The sequence below is a fragment of the Microcaecilia unicolor genome, chromosome 8 (assembly GCF_901765095.1).
Source record: "Microcaecilia unicolor chromosome 8, aMicUni1.1, whole genome shotgun sequence".
Taxonomy (NCBI): domain Eukaryota; kingdom Metazoa; phylum Chordata; class Amphibia; order Gymnophiona; family Siphonopidae; genus Microcaecilia; species Microcaecilia unicolor.
Window position 1 is genome coordinate 50696732 of NC_044038.1, and position 22124 is coordinate 50718855.

The following is a 22124-nucleotide window of genomic DNA, read 5'->3' on the forward strand; positions in this document are numbered from 1 at the left end:
AATGGACTTACGATGTGTGTGACCCAAAAATGTTCTATGGTTTTCTGAGTGTTTGGTGAGAGCGGTCAGGAGAGTATGCTCCTCCGAGTGTGTGCAGTTAGGCATCTTTGCGTGTTACAGACATGTCCCTGGAGGAGGTACGCGCCTTTGAGGCTCAGATGTAGGCGGCCACGAACCAAAAGCTGGAAGGCAAGGACTCATAGCCCTCCGACCCTGGACTTCTATCTGTAGGTATTTTCAATGATTCACTCTCTTTCTGCAGTGTGTGTCTCTGTGACAAAGTCTCCTCTGTACCTCCACAGAACAATTACCCCAACCCTTATTCTTCCTCTCAAATAAAGGATACCAGAGAATGTATTTTTAAATCTGGAGTAAAGCACCCTGTCTTGAGGTTGTGGAAATTTGGTCTTTTGGGAGGCATTTTGGCTTTTCGCCCCCCCCCCCCCCCCCCCCCCCCCCCCCCCCCCCCCCCCCCCACAACAAAAAAAGAGAAAATTTAAAAACTCTCCAAAACATGTTGGGTCTGGTATTCAAAAATCTGAGCTGCTAAATTTGTGCCCTATTTTCAGCCAAACGTAAGAGCCTAAGGGGTCAATATTCAAAGGGGTTTAACAGGGCAGGGGCTTCTCCTGCCCGGTTAAACCCCACTGAGCTGGCCGGTCACTGATATTCAGCAGCACTTAATTGGGTAGAGCTCTAACCGCCCATTCCCTAACTGACTAGGTTAGGGGAGGTCCGGGGGCAGAGTTTGGTCTGAGCCACTACTTAGCCGATTAGCAGTGATATTCAGTCTACTAAGTGGATAAGTATGTCAATAAAGTTAGGACAGCAAAAAGCCTGTCCTAACTTTATCCAACAAGTTAATTGGGCATTGGTCGAATATTGACCAGTGCCTGGTTAACTTCTGGGTTGCTGAAAATCTTAGTTCTGCTTTTTTGGGTGTGTTCTATGTTTGGTTTAATAAAGATGATTAAAAAAAAAAAAAAGCAACTTCTGAGTTTCTTCACTAACCTGGATATTCCATGCTAGAGGCCGGACATACCCCAGCAGTAAATATTTAGGGTTAATTCAGACTGCGGCTGTGAACTACTTACAAGCCACTTATCACTGCAGCTGAATATCGGGCCCTAAGTGTTCTGCTGAAAATTCATCTTAATTTTAGTCCTGCCACTCATTTGCGTAGATTTATTTATTTATTTTATTTGTTACATTTGTCTCCCACATTTTCCCACCTATTTGCAGGCTCAATGTGGCTTACATAGTACTGTAAAGGCAATCGCCAAGTCCGGTAGATAACAAATACAAGTTGATATGGTGGTCGGATAAAGGTACATGCGTTTCAGTTACAATGGTACATAGTACCGCAAAGGCAATCGCCAAGTCCGGTAGAGAAACAAATACAAGGTGATATAGTGGTCGAATAAAGGTACGTGTGTTTCAGGTACAATGGGGAAGGCTATATAGTGTCCATTACAAGCTTTGGTTTTGCTGTGTTACAGAGTATAGGTATTTATGTTGGGTCGGTGGGGTATGCCTTTTTGAACAGGTTGGTTTTTAGTGATTTCCTGAAGTTTAGGTGGTCGTAGGTTGTTTTCACAGCTTTTGGCAATGCGTTCCATAGTTGTGTGCTTATATAGGAGAAGCTGGATGCATAGGTTGCTTTGTATCAGTGGCGTACCAAGGGGGGGCGGTGGGGGTGGTCCGCCCCAGGTGCACGCCGCTGGGGGGGGGGGGGTGCTGCGCGCCGGTTAGCGTCGTTCGTTTCCATGCTCCCTCTGCCCCGGAACAGGAACCTGTTCCGGGGCAGAGGGAGCATGGAAATGAACGACGCTGACCGGCGCACGGCACCCCCCCAGCGGCGTGCACCCGGGAGGGAGGGGGTTCTTTCACCGGGGTGGGGGGGGGGGCTTTTCGCCGGGGGGGGGGGGGGTCGCGCTGCACAGGGGGGGAGGCGCATCGGTGATCCGCCCTGGGTGTCAGCGCCCCTAGGAACGCCACTGCTTTGTATTTAAGTCCTTTGCAGTTTGGGTAGTGGAGGTTAGGTATGTTCGAGATGATCTAGTTATGTTTCTAATTAGTAGGTTTATGAGGTCTGTCATGTATCCTGGGACTTGGCCGTAGATGATTTTGTGGACCAGGGTGCAGATTTTGAAAGTAATACATTCTTTGATTGGTAGCCAGTGCAGTTTTTCTCGGAGGGGTTTGGTACTTTCGAATCGCGATTTGCCAAATATCAGCCTGGCTGCTGTATTTTGAGCGGTCTGGAGTTTCTTAGTAAGTTGTTCTTTGCATCCCGTATAGATTCTGTTGCAGTTGTCTGCATGGCTTAGTACCATTGATTGTATTAAATTACGAAATATTTTCCTCGGGAAGAAAGCTTTCACGCGTTTAAGTTTCCACATTGAGTGGAACATTTTCTTTGTTGTGGAGTTCACTTGGCTCTTGAGTGTGAGGTTGCGGTCGATTGTAACGCCGAGCATTTTCAGACTGTCTGAGATAGGGAGTGAGTGATCTGGGGTGATTAAAGTTGTGGGTTTGTACATATTGTGTTGAGATGAGAGGATGAGGCTGTGTGGTTTTTTTAGTGTTCAGTTTCAGTTGAAAAGAGTTTGCCCATGAGTCCAAACCTAGTTTGATTTCGCTGGTGATTTCTGTTAGATTATGTCTGAAGGGAATGTATATTGTGACATTGTCTGCGTAGATGAATGGGTTGAGGCCTTGCTTTGATAAGGACTTAGCCTATGGTATCATCATTATGTTGAAAAGTGTTGGTGATAGTGGTGATCCTTGAGGTACTCCACAGTCTGCTTTCCAAGGTGGTGATATGTTTAATTTTGATTTCACTTGGTATGTTCAGGTGATTAGAAAACCCTTGATCCAGCTGAGTATGTTTCCACCAATCCCAAAGTAGTCTAAGAGTCTTAGTGGTATATTGTGGTTTACCATGTCGAATGCACTCGACATATCGAATTGGAGGAGAAGTATGCTTTTACCTATAGCTATTTCCTGCTTGAATTTGGCCAGGAGAGTGACTAGCACAGTCTCGGAACTATGGAGGGGGCAAAATCCTGATTGTGATTCATGTAGTATTGAGAACTTGTCCATGTAGTCAGTGATCTGTTTGGTTACCATGCTCTCCATCAGTTTGACTGGTAGTAGGATAGATGCAACTGGGCGGTCATTGGCCAGTTCAGTTGTTTTTTTCTTGGTATCTTTTGGGATTGGGGTGAGTAGGATGTTGCCGTATTCCTCGGGGAAAAGACCTTGTTGGAGCATGTAGTTTAGGTGGGATGTGAGGTCTGTTATAAAACGGTCAGGGGCAAATTTTAGTAGGTAGCTGGGGCAGGTATCCAATTTGCAGTGGGTGCTGGAGAACCTTTTGATCGCTTGGGTGTCTGTTTTGACGGTGAGGAGCGTGAAGTTTGACCAAGTTTGGTCAACTGGGTATTCTCCAGGGTTTGGATCCAGACTATTGATGAAGTTCTCAGTTTCAGTATTGATCTGAGGTATTGTTTTGCATAGGGTTGTGATTTTTTCATTGAAAGTATTTAGCGAGTTTGTCTGCAGATGGAATGTCTGTATTTGTTGCAGTGACCGCTGTAGTGTCTAGTAATTTGTTCACAAGTTGGTATAGTTTCTTCGTGTCTTTGTAATCAGGCCCTATTTTAGTTTTATATTATGTCCTTTTGGTTTGTCTTATTGTGTATTTGTATTTTCTTTGTATCTGTTTCCATGCATTGAGTATGTGTTCATCTTTTATTTTTTTCCATACTCGTTCGAGTTCCTTGATTGTGTTTTTAGTTTTTTCAGTTCATCATTAAACCATGGTATAGAGTTATGCCTACGTGAGGTTCTTGTTCGTAAGGGCACTATTTCGTCTAGTATGCTTCTGCATCTTTATCCCATTCTGTGAGGTAGTGTGTGAAATCCGTTTGTGCTGTCCATTCGTTTTTGTATATCTGTAGCCAGAATGTTCCGGGTCTATTTGGCCTCTGGTGCTGTAGGTTGTGTGTTCTTGTGTGCGGTGTGAGCCCTTCTTCCGCCATTTTAGTGATAGATTTAGTTTGTAGTGGTCAGTCCATGGTGTTTCTGTCCATTTATTATCTGTTATTATTAGGTTCTGGTCTGTTGACAGTTTGTATGAGATGAGGTCCAGTGTATACCCTTTGACATGGGTTGCTTGCATTTGTGGCCATGTAAGGTCCCATGAATGGAGGAATTCCTTATATTCTCGTGCGTTGGTGCAGTTTGGGTCTTCTAGGTGAAGGTTGATGTCTCCTAGTAATAGTATATTGGAGTTGGTCACACATGTGTTTGAAATGAAGTCAGTGAAGATAGTTTGGCCATTGTTCCAGTTTCCTGGTGGTCTATAAAACAGGACAAAGTTCAGGTGATCAATCAGGGTTTTGTTGTGGATTCTGATTGAGGCAATTTCAAGTTGGGGTATTATGGACTTGGCGGTGGTTTCGATGGTAAACTGGGATCGATAGTGCTATGCCTCCGCCTTTCTTTTCCTTTCTGGTTCAATAAACGATTTTATATCCCGGGGGGCAAAGATCTAGGATTATGGGGTCCTTTTGGTCGTGGATCTAGGTTTCATTGATGAACAGTAGATCAAGGTTTTCTGACGTGATCCAGTCTGTACTAGTGTCGTTTTGTTTACTACGAATCTGGCGTTGATGTAGCTCGTTTGAATCTTTTGGTATGGGTCAGCTAAGTTTGGTGTTATGTGGATTTTTGTTATTTATTTATTTATTTGTTGTATTTGTATCCCACCTCTTTGCAGGCTCAAAGTGGCTTACTTAGTTGTCGTTTCTTTGCTATTGTGGGTTTATTGTGTGGATTCTTTCCCTTCTGTTGGGGTTGTCCACATGTTGATGTTCTTCCTTTGTTTTGGTGATTACCGGTTTGATGAGGCGGAGTGTGTCTGGTCAATCTTTGGGGATAGTGTAGTACGGAGTTGATGTTGCTCTCTGCGAGTGGGGTAGTCAGTGTTAGGTGGATCAGTGATAAGGAGTACATTACTAGGCGTAATTTGAAGGTGTTCATTTTGGTGATAGATCAGTTTGGGCTTGTGGTTGACCGCGTTTTGTGTGGTGCGTGATAGGACTTGGGTCTTTGTGATTTTTTGTTTTTTTTTAGATAAATGTAGATGATTTATTCACAGGTGAATTAGCTGGGGAAGGAGGTAGCAGCCTCGGGCCGCGCTGCCATGTATTTGATCCCAGGCAGACGGCATCCGGTGTTTGTCATCGTGTTGCCTCCGATCCCTTCGTCATTGCCGCCGCTCTGGTCACTTTGGTGTGAGGTGCCGTCGGTCAGGCTCTCGGCGGTTCCTTGTGCCTCGCTAGGAGCGCCCACATGTCCTCCCTGTCGCTGCATTCCAATGCAGCCACGCTGGATCCATCGTCTCGCTCCAGCTGCTCTCTCAAATCGGCGGACGAATGCGGGTTGGCAGCTCTGAAGCACAGTCGGGATCGCATGATCATATGGTCCAGGTGTGGGGGCTCGGTCGCTTCCCGTTGCATTTGTCTCCCCAAGCGGGCGGGCGGCCAGCCCACTCTCGGCAACGTCAAAGGTGTCGGTCCAGTATGGTGGTGGTGCTGCCCCGTTCCGGAGGAAGCCGCGCCATCTCCCAGCACTCCGGTTGATCCGTTTGGAGATGATGGCCACAGCCCGGCTCATCCAGCAGCGCCCTCCACTCGGCCTCCGATTCAGCTCCACGGTGGTCAACGCTCCACTCGGCGCCACTGGTGCAGTTGAATATCAGGCCCTAAGTGTTCTGCTGAAAATTCATCTTAATTTAAGGCCTGCCATTCATTTGCATAGATTTATGAGCCTAGTGCTGAAAATCAATTCTAACTAACTCTTTACCCCACTTCCTAAAATTGGCTTCTGATGCCACCTACTTTGTATGCTCCTAGATTTAGGGTTTGGTGAAAATTTGAGTATAAATTTAGGCCCATTTCTCAAAATGAGGCCAATTTAGAAGCCTAAGTCCATACCTGCCAAGTATCCTGCATTCAGTGGGAGGCTCCCACTTTGGCGGATCATCTCCCGCACTGCCGCCAAAGTGGGAAAGTCTCCTGCTGAATTCTGCTGCTGCCGTCACTTCTCTCTTGAGCAGCAGCAGGCACAAAAACAAGCGTCGAGCCGCTGCCACCGCTTCTCTCTACAGCCGGCATAAGAACAAAAACAAGCGCAGGGCTGCTGCAGCAGCCTTCAGGCATGCGCTGTTGGCTCTGCTGATCCTCTGCCCAGGAACGGGAAATTGACGTCAGCGGGGGCAGAGGACAGCAGAGCGGACAGCACATGCCTGAAGGCTGCTGCGGCCCTGCGCTACGTGCTTGTTTTTATTCTTGTGTTGGCGCTGCTGCTGCTCCAAAGAGGGCAAGAGGGAGAGAGGAAACATGGCTGCAAAGGGTAGGGGAAGGGGGAAAGGGTGTCCAGAGGGAGGTGTCCAGTGAGAGCAGAGGGGAGAGAAAGAAAGAAGAGTGAGGACGCTGGAGGGTACAGAGAGAGAGCCAGAGAGAGATGGGGAGAGAGGGGACATGGAAAAGAGCAGGGGAGAGACAGGCTGCTGGGGAGAAGGAAGGGGAACAAGGGGGAGACCCTGGCTGGTCAGATAGAGAGAGAGAGAAAGAAAGAAAGAGGAGAAATACTGATGAAAGGAGGGTGAGAAAGAAAAAAATTCTAGAAGGAGGGGGCAGAAAGAGGGAAGTGGCTGGATGGAAGAGGGGTATAGAGAGAGAGATGAGTAGAAAGATGGGGAGAGAAAGATGGGACATGGAAAAGGGCAGGAGAGAGAGAGAAGCTGCTGGGGAGAAACTGGGGGAGACCCTAGCTGGTCAGATGGAGAAATGCTAGATGAAAGGAGGGAGGAAGAGGGAATATGCTGGAAGGAGGGGGCAGAAAGAGGAAAGATGCTGGATGGAAGGGTAGGGAGAGAAAGAGGAAAGACACTGGAAGGATGGGAAGAGAAAGAGAGAGAGAGAGGACATGCTGAATGGAAAAGGGTAGAGAGAGAGAGAATTGTCTATAAGGAAGGGGAGATAGAGGGAGACAATGGATGGAAGGATTGGGAGAGGGTAGTGGGTGGAAGGATGGAGAGAGAAAGAGGGATGACACTGGATGGAAAGGTATGAGAGAAAGAGGGAAGGTGCTGGATGGAAGGTTAGGGAGAAAAAGAGGAGACGCTGGATGGAAGGATGATGCGGGGGGGGAGACACTAGAAGGATGGGAGAGAAAGAGGGGAGATGCTGGTGGAAAGGGGGAGAGGATAGAGTTAGTGAAAGACTGGAGAATAAGAGGAAGAGGCATGGGGAGAACAAAAGTGAGGAAAAGATGAAAAGCCATAGGTAGATGAAGTAAAAAGAGGGAAATTAAAGAATGGATAGTAGGAATGAATTAAATCTGGACAGAGAGCGAGGCACAAAAATAAACTGACGAAAACAAAGAAAAAGAAGAGAAAATGACAAATGGACAGGAAATCCTGGCAAGAGAGTTAAGAGAGCACAAAGGAATGCAGAATCAAGAGACTGGGACCAACACAATTAGAAAATGTAAATGGCCAAACAACAAAGGTACAGAAAATAATTTTATTTTTAATTTAGGATAAAGCAATGTGGTAGCTGTGTTAATGAAGGTTAATAAATGCAAATTTATTTATTTTATTTTATTTGTTACATTTGTATCCCACATTTTCCCACCTATTTGCAGGCTCAATGTGGCTTACATATAACCGTAAAGGCATTCACCAATTCCGGTATGAACAAATACAGGTAGTGACAGGTAGAATAAGGTTCGTATGTGAAGAATCGTGGAGAGGAAGAGTTATTTTATGTCCATTGCGAGCTATAGTTTTGAAGAGAGGATGAGTTATTTTGTGTTTATTCCGAGCCTTGGTTTCGTTGTGTTGCAAATAAAATACAACATAGAAAATAAGGTGATACCTTCACTGATTTTTAAAACACTTTTGATTAGCCTTCAGAAACCAGCACTTCCTTCCTCAGGTCAGGAGAGGATACCATAACAGCTTTATACTGTCCTGACCTGAGGCAGGAGGTTTTGGCCTCTGAAAGCTAATTGAAAAGGGTATTAGGCTATTAAATAAAATATTTTCTAAAATGGCTGTGGGATTGAGGTGTGCAAGGAGGCGGAGCCATGTAGAGTGGGTGGAGCCAAGGCAGAGTGGGCGGGGTTGGGCGTGTACTAAAATCTCCCTCTCAAAAATTGGGACCCCTTGGCAGCTCTGTAACTCTTAAAGGGTCCCTTTTACTAAAAGGGTTGGCGTTCCGCAACCTAGAACTGCCACCGGGCTACCGCAGGAGCCTAGCAGTAGTTTCCACCCTCAGCACGTGCCATTTCTAGTGCTACAGTAATTTTTTAGATCTTTGTAGTGCCAGAACTTAACTGGCAGAAATTGGCCAGCACTATGCGTTGCCTGGTTACCACTGGGTTAGCAAAGGAGCCTTACAGCCATCTCAGTGGGTGGTGGTAAGGGCTGTCCCCCAAAATGGCCTTGCAGTAAGTGGTTCACTGGCCATTTCTTTTCCCCCAAATGGCCAGCCTTTTACCGCTGCTGTATAAGGGGCCTCAGCGCGCATCAAAAGCACATGCTGATGCTAGCGCAGGCCCCATTTTACCTCAGCTTAGTAAAAGGACCCCAAATCTAGGAGCATAAATCCTTTAAATATTGGGCCCATTCATACCACCTGGCATGAATTTAATATAGCTGGATGAGGAGTTAGCCCTGTGGCAACACTCTGCAGAAGATCCATATTTAATTGCTGAACCCAGTATCCGCTTCTCGCAGCTGGAAACAGAGGCAACACTCACAGCTCCCGGGGAAGGGAGTTCAGCTATCATGCAACAGGGATATATAGGCCAAGAGCACATTTGTGCTGGATTCTAGATGGCATCATAGTCTGCCTTTCTGCCAGGACATTGCCACTGTGACAACTGACTATATGAGAGAGAATTAGATAGATGAAAAGCCCCAGGTAGCCATTAAGTGAAGATTCTTTTCATCATAGCCTCTTTATTGGGCCCATTAAATCGTGTTGGAATCCCCAAAAGAGTCAGCTGTTCTGTAGAAAGTTAAAAATGAGGGGTTTTTTTTTCTGTGTGTGGGGGGGGGGGGGGGGGGGGAGTTAACACCAGAGATAAATTTAGTATTATAGGAGGTTAAATATCCAGTAAATTAGGTTACTGCAGGATGCAACCAGCAAGTAACCTAGATAGCTGCATATTATCCTCTTTCCCTTTGAGTGTGTGGGTGACTAACATTTTAATTTTGACTGTTCTAATTATGACTGAATTATTGAAATGTTATTTTGGCAGTTCACTGTTTTAGCTATCAAAGTTGTCAAGAAATGAAACATTTTCTTTCAGTTCAAGGAATTAACTAGAAGAGAGGTTTTTTTTTTTGTTTTGTTTTTAAATAAGGGAAAGGGATGGGATTTGATATACTTCCTTTCTTTAGTTACAATTAAAGCAGTTTACATATTATATACCACAAAGAATAAAATATGTAAAATCTCCAAATACACCTAGAAACGTCGTAATGCGTCTATTGTTTTACAATGTCTCTGCTACACCACGATCTTGTATTCATAATGTCTGTCAATGTCTTCTGTAATGCCACTATCTTGTACTTCATGACCATGTAACCCAAATCCTTCTGTAAAACCAAATGTATATCCTTTTCTATTTCCAGTATCCATGATATATTGTAAGCCACATTGAGCCTGCAAAGAGGTGGGAAAATGTGGGATACAAATACAATAAAATAAAAATTATATATACCGGGTACTATTTTGTAACTGGGGCAATGAAGTGTTATGTGTCTTGCCCAGAGTCACAAGGAGCTGCAGTGGGATTAACCCAGTTTCCCTGGTTCTCAGGCCACTGCACGAACCGTGAGGCTACTCTTCCACTCTTACAGCGATATGTACGTACATGGGGATTGGAAGGTTGCCCTCTGTATAGCTTGTAGTTTGTTTATCAAACAGTAGGAATTGTTGAAGATATGTGGAAAGTGTTTTGGATAAGTATAAAAACACAAACGTATCTTCCCCCTCCCCCCCAAATATTCAGGCTGTGGCAGCAGTTTTAAAAGCACTGACCACTGCAGGCTTAATTTAACCCAAATATTCATCACCAGGACCATGTCTGGACAACATCATCAAATTAAAAAAACAAAAAAAAGAGGCAGGAAAGCCTGAAGAAGGCTTATTGCCAAAACAGGGACCGTGTTGGGTCCAGCTGACATATGTTACTGTGAGGAGAACAAACCTTTTGGAAGATTCCTGAGCTCTTGTTCGTTTTTTGGAACATTACTCCACCTTGTTAGCAACATCATCGAATATCCTGGTCAGATGTGACCCTAGAATTTATAAGGGTGCAGGCTGATATTCAGTGCCCTTGCCATGGTTCTATCTCCCAGTTAGCTGTGCAGGTACCCGAAGTGAGTATCGCTGGTGCCCCTATCACTGTTGGATCCTCCCTGACTCTGCCCTTGGACTGCTCCTGCACTAACTGCACAGTACTACCACGATCAGAGGGGATAGCCCACTAAATGGGGTTTAAGTGGACTGGAGACTTCGTGGCCCACTTAAACTACTTTCAATATCTACCCTTTATTTACTGTTTGTATTAGAAATCAAGGTAAGTAGCACTGGGACAAGTGTGCTGGACAGTGGTGAGGAAGGGGTCTAGTAGAGTTGGAGCAAGTTTGTTGGTGTCCAGTTGTATATGGAATTTTCAGGTCAGTGTTTAGCCAGAATGGAGAGCGTTTTTTAAAACTTTGGTATTTAAAATAAACATGACTATTTAGCATTGCTATTGGGGTAAGTCTATAAGTGGGATCCTACTTTTAGCTGACCCAGTGCCATGCAGTGGCATCAGCGTGCCTTACATGTAGGCAGGTGCAGTTACATCAGCCATAGATCTGGTGTAACTGGGCACACTTAAATGTGGCAAAGGCGTGTGTAACTTACAGGGGTCGATATTCAGCCGGTGGCACTCGGCGTTCTGCTTACCACCACTAGCATTATTCTGTATTTTCAATGCTGGGCCCTGTCCAAGCTTCAGCATTGAAAATCCGTTTTTTCAGAGCTGGCTAACTCATAGCCAGTCAAGTTCGCTATTCAGCACTTAGGGCTACTTTTACTAAGCGGCAGTAAGCCCAAAGCGGGCTTACCGCTCGCTATATAGGAAGTACCACCGGGCTACCGCAGCAACCCAATGGTACTTTCCACCCCTAGCTTGTTTTCATTTCTGGCACTACAAACATTTATTTATCTTTGTAGCGCCAGAGTGTGTCAGGCGGTAATTGGGCCGTGTACACCCTTTTGCATTTGTACCTGCGCTACTTAGGTGCGCCTTACAGAATACACATAAGTGCTAACGTACACCTGCGAAGGGACACGCATGCTTGAGGCCTTATCATAGAATTGCCAGTGGCACTGAATATATGCGAGCATCTCGGGGGTAAAAGTGAATTTTGTTAGAGTAAACAATTTGTAATACAAAAGTCCAAACCCCATCCTTTTATGGGAACAAAATAAAGAAGTTACAGAAGTTTGAGCATGTAACTTCTGCAGACTGTTTATGGACCCATAACAGGAAAAATGGCCATTCTCAACGTTTTGGATCTGCTACTTTAGTCACCTTTTCCCAGAGATGGTCACATATGTACAGATTGCTGACCACTGCTGGCTATCCATAGAGTTAGGCAATCGCCCATGCTTTGCCCTTGCTCCACCCTGGCACTATCTGGTAGGTGCCATTGCAGGACATTATTAGTAGAGTGTCCCTGAAAATTCACATATAGGGCATGGCAATTATAGGTAGAGAATGTAAGGGCTTTTGAATGTCTAGCCCTTTAAGTGGATGAATCTCTACTATACAAACTGAATGGTTTGTATTAGGCTAATGAGCCAGTTTATTCACAATACAATACAATATCATTTATTATAACCTGATACAATTCCAAATTAATTGGTTCTATGTGACTTGCATCACAAGAAGTTAGCTATTTCTAGGAATTACAAAAAAAATGTATAACTACAATCATAATTGGTCTAAAAGCATATTAAAAGTAGGGAATGTAGTTATCAATGTGGCTACCAGGAAGATGTGTTATCCCTTACTTGTGCTATTTTAGCACAGGCTAAATTCTATTCAATAAGACCTAGTTACTAATAACTGAGGTTAATAGTAAAATAACCTGTTTTTGTCAGGTTTTGTCATCAGGGGGAGCAGACCTTTTGTAAAATAGGTGTCAGTGTGAGGCTGAAGTGCCATTTCATTCAAAATCTGTTTGGGAGAGCAACCGCTCTACTTTCACCCTCCCTCCCCCATCCCCCCAGCTACACCTCTGGTCTTAAGAGTAGCCCATACTGATAACTTCCATTGTTCCCTCTAAAGTGAGCGGGAGGCCTGTAAATGCATTGCTACCCGTGGGGAGTGGTGTTTCCATATTGTATTTTCAGTCACTAGGGACAGGCAGGTTCCCTGGAGTTCTGCAGAGCTTGCCTTTCTCTTACTATTGAAAATGTGATAGTGAGACAGCGCTCCCCACTGGCTGGACTGTAGGTGGAGGACTCCTGCTCAGCTTTGAGGGAACAGTGATAACTTCCCCCCCTAAACTGGATAAAAAATTGTGCAAATATATTTAAGAAACAACAAAAGGCTACTTAAACTACCTTGAGAATGACTGTTAATAAAATATTTAATAATGATATCATATAAGGTGGTGACAATGCATATAATATCTTATGAGTCGAGGTAAATAATTTAAAGGTTACCCTTACTTATCTCGGTAGCCAGCGAAGGCTCTCCATCAGTGGTGTTATCCTATCAAACTTGCTTGCCTTGCAACATCCTGGCCATCATATTTTGCATTTATCTACAATCTCTTACTGATCTTATCTATACTGCCTGCAGAGATCACATTACAGTAATCTAAATGAGACAAAATGCAGGGCTGTACAAATTCCATCCTCCTATGCTGAGATCATCCAACTCATAAAGAGAAGATCTTCTTCAGAGTCCATTGACTGTTCTCACCAAGTATAGTGTGATTTGCTGCTGCTATAGCTCAGAACATTTAGAAGCTGAAATAGCTAAATAGGAAACTTTTCTAATTTCAGCTGGATATCGTAACCTGCTGATACTCAAACCTTTGGGAACACCACCCAACATCTCACTACCATCTGTTTCAACAATTGCTTGTTAAAAATTACAAAGTTGATGATGGCTAGAAGCAACTTTTGAATCGCACAGCACATAGCTTGCCACAACCCTCTGAGGCTAGTTGCACATATCTTATTAGACAGAACATACCATTTCCACTTTGCTATCTTTATTTAATCATGTATCCCCTGCTCTTTCATCCCCTGGTCTCTTATCCTGGCTCTGAAGGCAATGATGCAAGGAACTCAGGCACTTACATGCTTTGTAATATTTTCCTCACTTCCTGCCTCTGGTATCTTTATTCACATGCATTTTCTTTGATCTGAGAATGGTTTACTCAGTGATACATCCATTGAAAAGATCATGTTCAAAAGTGACATCAAGAGAAAGCCCATAGTAAAAAAAAAAAATGTTCTAATAAGTCTTAATGTGCGCCCACACTTGGAAGAGATGATAACTCTATCCCATAGCCATTGGTGTAGTTTCCCTGCTTAGTTTTTTTGAGGGGGGGGGGGGGGGAAGGCAGCCAATTCAGCAGTAGCTCCTGAAACATTTTGATGACTTTCAGCCATCAAAGCAGGAGTTAACAAGCCCAATCTGCATATCACTCCAAAATAGATTTTACCTTTGTGCTGGTGTGCTTTTTCTTCTGTTGTCATGACATCCTCTAGAATAGAACCACAGTAGGAAAAAAGACAAGAATCCTTGGAATGCAGCTTTGAGTTTGTCTGTGTGGAAGAAAGCAGAGTCCACTTCCACACATTGTGGGTAAGTCACAGGGATTCTAAAAGGCTCATCTATGGATCGATGATCAGAAGCAAACACAGGCGCTAGAGGCTGTTAGCGCCATACTATCGCCTGCGCTTGCTACCACCCCATGATCAGAGCCCCTGAGTGTGTGACAGAATGCGCTTGAGGGCTCTGAATGCAATTAGGGTTCTTAGCGCAAGTAGCACTCATCCCCAATGATCAAGATTGGCTCGCTGGCCGCGGCAAACCCTATGCTAGCTCGGAATGGGCATTAGGGTTTGCAGACCATTGGGGAGGAATGGTGAGCCCTGTCCAGCATGCATTTGCATGTTAGCAGGCCCTCATTCCCTGCAATGCAGCAGCCCCCCTGCAGGAACCAAGACCCTCCCCCCCAATGACATTTTCAGGGAGGGGCTGGAGATCCAGCCCCCCTACCCCCCCCCCCCCCCCTTAGCATCCCTCAGATGTCCCTGGTGGCCCAGTGGGCCGCAGGTCAGTCCCCCCCATCTGGTGGTCTAGCGGCCCTTCCCCACCCTCCTACCTCCAGTTGGAGGAGGGATGTGGCCTTCCTCTTCCATCGGTGCCGCCATATAAGTGAAATGGGGGTTCCTGCCAGGGCTGCTGAACCTGTGTCGGGGGATGTCGGGTTGAGGGGACCGGAGGTCCACTGGACCTCCAGCCCCCCTTTCGCTTAGCTCAGGCGGGGGTAGTTGGGGTCTGGTGGTCCCATGGACTTCCAGCCTCTGTGTTTGACAGGTCTGGGCCAATCCCTCGGGGGTGGGACAGGCTGAAGGAAGGCCCCTGGGTTTGACTGAAGCAGCCTGCTCTTGCTGATGTGTGCTGAGCACTGCTTAAAAAAAATTAATTGCATCAGAAGAGGCAAGGAGGTGTGAGAGGAGGACAAAGAGGGAGAGAGCAGAGGGAGACTGATACTGCATCGTGGGAGGGGGCAACAAGGGAGACAGCCAGCCAGGTACTGCATGGGGGAGGGACAGAGGTACTGCATCAAGAGGGGCAGGGAAGGAGAGAGGTGCTGCATCGGGAAGGGGCAAGAAGGAATAGAGGTGCTGCATGGGGAGGCAAGAAAGGAGAGAGGTACTAAATTGGGGTGGGGCAACGAGGGAGACAGGTACTGCATTGAGGGGTAGGAAGGGACAGAGATGCTGCATAAGGGATGGGGCAAGGAGAGAGAGAGGTGCTGCATCAGGAGAGGTGCAATGAGGACAAGAGGTGCTGCACAAGGAAGTTAGTTATATTTGTGGTCAGGGTGTATATAGCCGATTAGCTGCGAATATTCAAACGCTGGCCGGCTAAGTTTGGCGGCCAAATTGGGCCACCCAAATAGGAGGACTATCTTTGGCTGCTATGAACTTAGCTGGCCAGCGCTGAATATTGACAGAGCCGGCTAAGTTTATAGTGGCCAAAAATAAACCGGATATTCAATGCTGGTCACCAGAAATGGCCCGGCATTGAATATCTGGGCTCACTGCCGACTGCAGGAGTTAGCCAAGCTGCATCCCGCAGCCTGAATATCAGCCCATGTATCTGCAGAAGGACACTGATAATGGTAAAGGCAATTGAAATGAGGACCACCAAAACAGTGTTTGGACTGCACTGCAGCCTTACACAAATAGACTTGAGGGAGTTAGACATACTCTCTGGAAGTAAGGAGGGAAAGGGGAATAATAATGCAAACATTCAAATATCTAGCAGGCTTCCATATAATGGAAAGCTGAAGAAAAAGAGGTAATTACATGAAGCTGAAGAGTGAGAAAATACTTTTACACTGAGAGGGTGGTGGATGTCTGAAACAGACACTAGAGGAAGTTACAGTATAAGTTCCAAACCACTGACAAAATTCATGTGTACATGAGATAGATATTTGCCCCAGGATTCTATATAATGCACTTGGAGATCTGTGCCAAAATCAGCGTGGATTCTATAACAACACATGTAACTTAATTGGCTTAATAAGTTAGCGTTGATAACAGCTCTTAACAAGCAATAATGAGCAATTAATTGGCACTGCTTAGAATTTATGCGCACAACTCGTTAAGCATATTCTGTAACAAAGTGCACTGAACTTCTAACATGCACAGGCAAAACATTGCGTGGTTATGGGCAGGGAAATAGGCATTTTGTGGGCATTCTGAAATTTACGCGCATAGTTATAGAATATGGCCCATTGCACATAAATCTACGTGCCGGGATTTACACCATATTTTCGTTGGTGTAAATGGATGCACGTAGTTTTAGGCACTGAATTTTTAGGCGCCATATGTAGAATCTAGTCCTTAGGGAGTGATTCTTGGTGCATATTGTATCAAGGAAAGTGGTGCTTACTTTTCCTTTATAGAGCACTAGCAAAACTGGGTATCTATATGTGTGTATGCTGTTTAAATGTGTGTGCCTCTGTTGCAGAGGTAGGCATGTAACTTATAATGTTCTGTAAGCTGGGTGCATAAATGTGCATCCCATCCAAGCACTGCCCAGATGCTGCCGGTCTGTACATCCACCTGCAAACTATGTGCTTTTGGAGTTATTCACGTGCTTACAGAATACTACTGAGGTAGCATATATGAGGTTTATCATGTTAGGGGCAACAGGCACAGTGAGCAGGATGACAACCAAACTAGAAAGACCTGAGACAAAACAGTAGGCAGGTAGAAACAGGCAAACTGGGTGGACCAAAGCAGTCTTTTCCTGCTGTTTCCTTGTGATTTTACAAAAACATTAGTATAGTATTAAGTTTTTCCCAGCATCTACAAGGTATATGACATTCTTATGGCTCACTGTGCTTCTGTGATGGGTTCCTTATGTTGTGACCATGCCAGAGGGGTGAAGGGTTACTGCTTGAATGATTTCTTACCATCAGTTTTTAAATGGTATGTCTAACTCTGGCAGAGGTTGTCATCTGTGCTGGCATTAGGAGGTGGCAAACAGGGCAGTTACCCTGGGCCCCCATACCTCAAGCTAACATATATAGGGTGGAGGCCAGCTTTTGAGACCCCTCCCCAGTTTCTGCCCTGGACCCCTGAATATCTAACACCAGCCCTGGCTGTCATGCCACTTGAAGATATTGGGGCTCATTTTCAAAGCACTTAGCCTTACAAAATTACATAGAGGGGCATTTTCAAAAGAAATGTCCAAGTTGCGATTTGGACGTCGAAATCCAGGGGCGGGGAGACCCGTAGTTTTGAAAAAAGATGGGTATCTATCTTTCGTTTCGAAAATACCGTCAGAGACGTCCAAATCCTTAAATTTGGATGTCCCTAGATTTGGACGTCCTTGGATGTGAACGTTTCTGACTTTCGGCGATTTTCGAAACCAAAGATGTCCATGTCAAAAATGTCCAAATGCAAGCCATTTGAACGTTGGAGGAGCCATCATTTGTAGTGCACTGGTACCCTTGACATACCAAGGCACCAACCGGGCACCCTAGGGGGCACTGCAATGGACTTCATAAATTGCTCCCAGGAACATAGCTCCCTTACCTTGTGTGCTGAGCCCCCCAAAACACACTACCCATAACTGTACACCACTACCATAGCCCTTACAGGTGAAGGGGGGCACCTATATATGGGTACAGTGGGTTTGTTGTGGGTTTTGGAGAGCTCGCTGTTTCCTCCACAAATGTAACAGGTAGGGGGGTATGGGACTGGGTCCACCTGTCAGATGTACACTGCAGTATCCACTAAAACTGCTCCAGGGACCTTCATGCACTGTCATGGACCTGAGTATGACATCTGAGGCTGGCACGAAATATTTTTAAAGATGTTTTTTGAGGGTGGGAGGGGGTTAGTGACCACTGGGAAAGTAATGGGAGGTCATCCCCGATGACCTCCGATGGTCATTTTGTCATTTCGGGCACCTTTTTGTGCCTTATTTGTAAAAAAAACAAGTCCGGGTGAAAACGTCCAAGTGTTCGTCATGGACGTACTTGCTTTTTCGATTATGGGTCAAAGACATCCAAGTGTTAGGCACGCCCAAGTCCCGCCTTCGCTACGCCTCCGACATGCCCCCCTTGAAATTTGGACGTCCTTGCGACAGACTGCAGTTGGAGACGTCTGAAATCGGGTTTCGATTATACCGATTTGGACGTCTCTGGGAGATGGACATCCATCTTCCGATTTATGTCGAAAGATGGACGTCCTCTTTCGAACATGAGCCTGATAGTAACCTGTGGAACTTTGTAAGTCTTAAGTGCTTTGAAAATGAGCCACATTGTAGCCTATATGTGTTTGTTCTCTTCATACAACAGAGGATGGGCAGATTCTCAACACAGTACTTAGGACACACCAAACCAGTCTGGTTTTCAAGATATCCACAATGAATATGCATGACAAATTAGCATGCACTGCCTTCATTGTATGCACATCTATCTCATGCATATTCATTGTAGTTATCCTGACAGTCTGACTGGATTGTTGCATCCATTGTTTGCTCTAAGCTAAGCGGGACTCTTCCACCTACAGTCCTGTCAGTGGAGACTGCTATCTCACTATCACATTTTCAATAGTGAGAGAAAGGCAAGCTCTGCAGAACTCCAGGGAACTTGCCTATCCCTAGTGATTGAAAATACAATATGGAAGCACCGCCCCCCACTGGTAGCAGTGCATTTGGAGGACTCCCGCTCATCTTAGAGGTAACAGTGGTTGTATCCCAGGAACTGGGTTGAGAACTCCTGATCTATACCCATGCTGACACCAAGCAGCTTTCTGGGTACATTCTCATACATCCACTCATATGCAAGCATGTTAAACCTGCATTCCTTCCTGGCTCACTCTTTCGCACATTACTGTGCACTTGTCATACTGCCCCGTATGCATGTGCAGGCACTTGTCTGTAATTGGTTCTCTTTGTTCTATACAGGAATGACCATGGATGAGGTGCGTCAGTACGAAAAGGAGACGCAGGAAGCCACAAATGAGAAGATTGGAATGGTGATGCCAACTATTTCCATCAGTACAGTTGGCCAGTCTTCTGCTACCCGCAGTGCCCCAGCCAGTGCTCCATCCACACCACTCAGCGGTGATCCTCCAGATTTTCTCAACGCACCTAAGGACAGACCCCGGAAAAAGTCAGCTCCTGAAATGCTGACACTGCCAGAACTGAGGGAGCGAGCAAATGCTGAGTAACTGGCTTCCAGGATTGAGATACCCTTTAACCATGCACAGGGCCTAAGCAGGCACACCCCAAAGAAAATGAATTGTTCATATTCCCATCCTCCAAAACATTGAAAGGTACAAAATTGTCATACCCCATAACCAGGCCTGCTCCAGAAGAAACAGATTTTAGCTACAGCTCTTGGTCCCGCCTCACAGATAGCAAGATCTCATCACTGCAAGCCATGCCCTGCTTAGTGTAGAAAGCATTCTTCATACCTGCTCAGGGAAGGATCACCACTCCCAGCGCCCTCAGTGCTAGGGACATAGCACTCTCCCATCTTTAGCACAGGGAGAGGATGGCACAGTTTCCTGCCATTACCTCTGGGAGAAGACTGCATAACTACCCACCTATGGTTTAGGGATCATAGGATAGGGAGAGGGCAGCACAGCCTCCCATCCCCATTGCAGGAAAGTTTTCCATATCCAGTTTGAGCAACTGTAAAACAGTTTGTCCTGTTTTTCTTAGCAGTTTTACCGAAGTGAGGTTATGCATCAGCTGAACAAGCCATGGAACGTGCCATATGCCATTCCAATATGGTGCAATTATGACCCATATAAAACCAGATCATTGTCATACTGGGAAACCTCTGGTGTATATGTCATGAGACGAGGCTGCTGCTGGTGCTAGAATTCAGATGAAGAATGTTACCATGGAAAGATGTTTAACATGGAGTATCTCTTGTTTAGTGATGTCCGGAGCCTGTGTCACACTTGTTCTGGTTGCCTTATTCCTCAGGTGATGCAGTAGAGGAGAGAGTCATCTTGTCCACAGAAGGGACTGTCACATTTCTCATCTGATACCATTTCAGAAGCAAATGGCCTCTCCTTTCTCGAAATTTTATAGCATTGCCTTGTCAGTTAGAGGGTTGATATATGATACGGAGAGAGAAAGAGCTCAAGTGAGCAGACAATAAATCCATGATATTGAAGAGATAAGAGAGCAGGAATGAGGGCGAAAGACCAGAGGTTGTATTATAGCTCTGTTTTGGATGGGGAATATTCATTCAATTCATCACCCAATCCAGGTTCTTTAAGGGAAGAAAGCAACCATATAGACTTCAACTGTTTTACTATCGCATCTGGAAATTGGTTTCATAGTGGCCAAACTCCATACTCCCCACAAAGACACTGGAATGTAAGAATGAAACCTATAGCAATACAGTCGACCATAGCACGAAGCTATAACAGGGTGTGTTTAGCCACATGGGTATGAGTACTGCTGTGATCCACTGTAGGAACAGATAGTTGGAAACCATGGATGAGTTTATTCAGATTTACTAAGTAGTAATAGTATTAGTGCATCTTTGTGGTGTTTTTTGTTCTGCATACCCTAAGGAGATGTTTGTCACAGAAAGGGGCAGAATATTTTGTTAGGATGACTTGGTTATTTCTTCAGTGAAAATTTTGACTGGGCAAATTGTTCAATCTTTGTTGGAATTTAGCCTTGACTTCAGGAATAAAACCCTTGCTCTTGTGAAAAGTGCCATGGGAGCATTAATTTTCTGTTCAAAGTCTAAAGTGAAAACACTCTCAGCTACATATTGCTCCCTTACGCTGAGGCATTGCTTGTACACAGTCTAATACACCAGCTCTGCTTTGGAGCACTTGTGGTTCATAGAAGGAAATATTCCTGAGGAGGAAGGGAAGGGGCAGATAACCGTGAGGTCTTCAGTCTTTTAGCAAGTTAATGCATAGGATTTCAAAGTTATCTCATGTTTTGCATATATTTAGGGCTTCTAATCCTAAGTGTTTATTTTTGGTGTTTTTCCAGAATTGGAAAATAGGGATTTATTGGTGTATTAGTGTTGCAAAGAAAACAAAAAATTTAGTAGCCTTTTAGTGGATTCCATTCAGTGATCCAAAACACAATTTTCCACTGCCAGCCCCCTTCTCCAAGATCCTGCAGCATCTGTCTCTTCTCCAAGCTTCCCCATTAGAAACAGCTCCTCTCTGAGCTTCCATCTCTCACCCGACTCCCTGTATCAGCTCCTCCCTCTCTGTGCCCCAGGACCAGCAAACCATGCCCCTACCTGTACAACAGCAAGAGCTTGTGCTATTACTCTGGCCACTCTCTGTAGCTGGCACCATGGGAAGGCTTAAAAATGGGAGAACAGAAAGTGCTTGTTCTTGCCATTTAAAAGCTCTTTTATCACAAAAGGTTGATTAAAACTGAAAGCCTCAAATTCCCCTTCAGGTGTGTTTTATCAGGATTTTTCAGTTATAATGGGGAAAAAACGGAAACCTTACATATGTTCTGTTATGTCTCGTAGCCAGCACAACACCTCCAGCTCTTGTGCACAAAAATTCGCAAAAGACAAACCTGAGCATGTATCTTCTTTCCAGGTTTGGTAATATGTAGGATTAAATTCCCATCCTTCCTCTTATACTTTTCCCCTTATACTGGGGCCTCTTGTTTGCTGCTCTCCAGACCATTTCTTTAACATCAGTAGAAAAGAAATGTGCTGGGCATAAGGTGGAAAAAAGCAATTTTCAAGGGGCAGCTACTGCCATGGCTCCTTTCTCTAAACCTCAGAGCCTGCAAAAGTCTATTAATAACTGTGGTGAAGAGAGAAAGTTAATGAACTTATCATCTGAACAATACATGTATTTCTTTAGAACTATTGTTAAGTTGCACCACTCATCTCTGAACCTGTTTATCAAAACCATAGTCTTGGTTTGATTTCATCCTGTTTTTTCTATCTCTAACCAAAAAGTCCTCGTGGAATTTGTAGTGTTTCTTTCAGCCATTCCCTATTGCCCTACAAAGGAGTTGCTTATCAGTTTCATGCCTTCTCCGAGGACAAGCAGGCTGCTTGTTCTCACTGATGGGTGACGTCCACGGCAGCCCCTCCAATCGGAAACTTCACTAGCAAAGTCCTTTGCTAGCCCTCGCGCGCCCGCGCGCACCGCGCATGCGCGGCCGTCTTCCCGCCCGAAACCGGCTCGAGCCGGCCAGTCTTCTTTTGTCCGCACTCGGTACGGTCGTGTTTTCGCCGTGTCGAGCCC

The 22124-nt window shown here is 45.2% G+C and overlaps 1 protein-coding gene across 2 annotated transcripts in view; it reads left to right on the forward strand.

The window, feature by feature from the left end:
* LOC115475950 (cytoplasmic phosphatidylinositol transfer protein 1-like) overlaps positions 1-21904 on the forward strand; it is a 255158-nt gene extending 233254 nt beyond the window's left edge. For both annotated transcript variants that reach the window (XM_030212032.1, XM_030212034.1), the window contains one exon: positions 18823-21904. In XM_030212032.1, coding sequence (XP_030067892.1) covers positions 18823-19088 — 266 coding nt within the window. In that variant the 3' untranslated portion in view covers positions 19089-21904. The remainder of the gene's footprint in view (positions 1-18822) is intronic.
* The last annotated feature ends 220 nt before the right edge of the window (positions 21905-22124 follow it).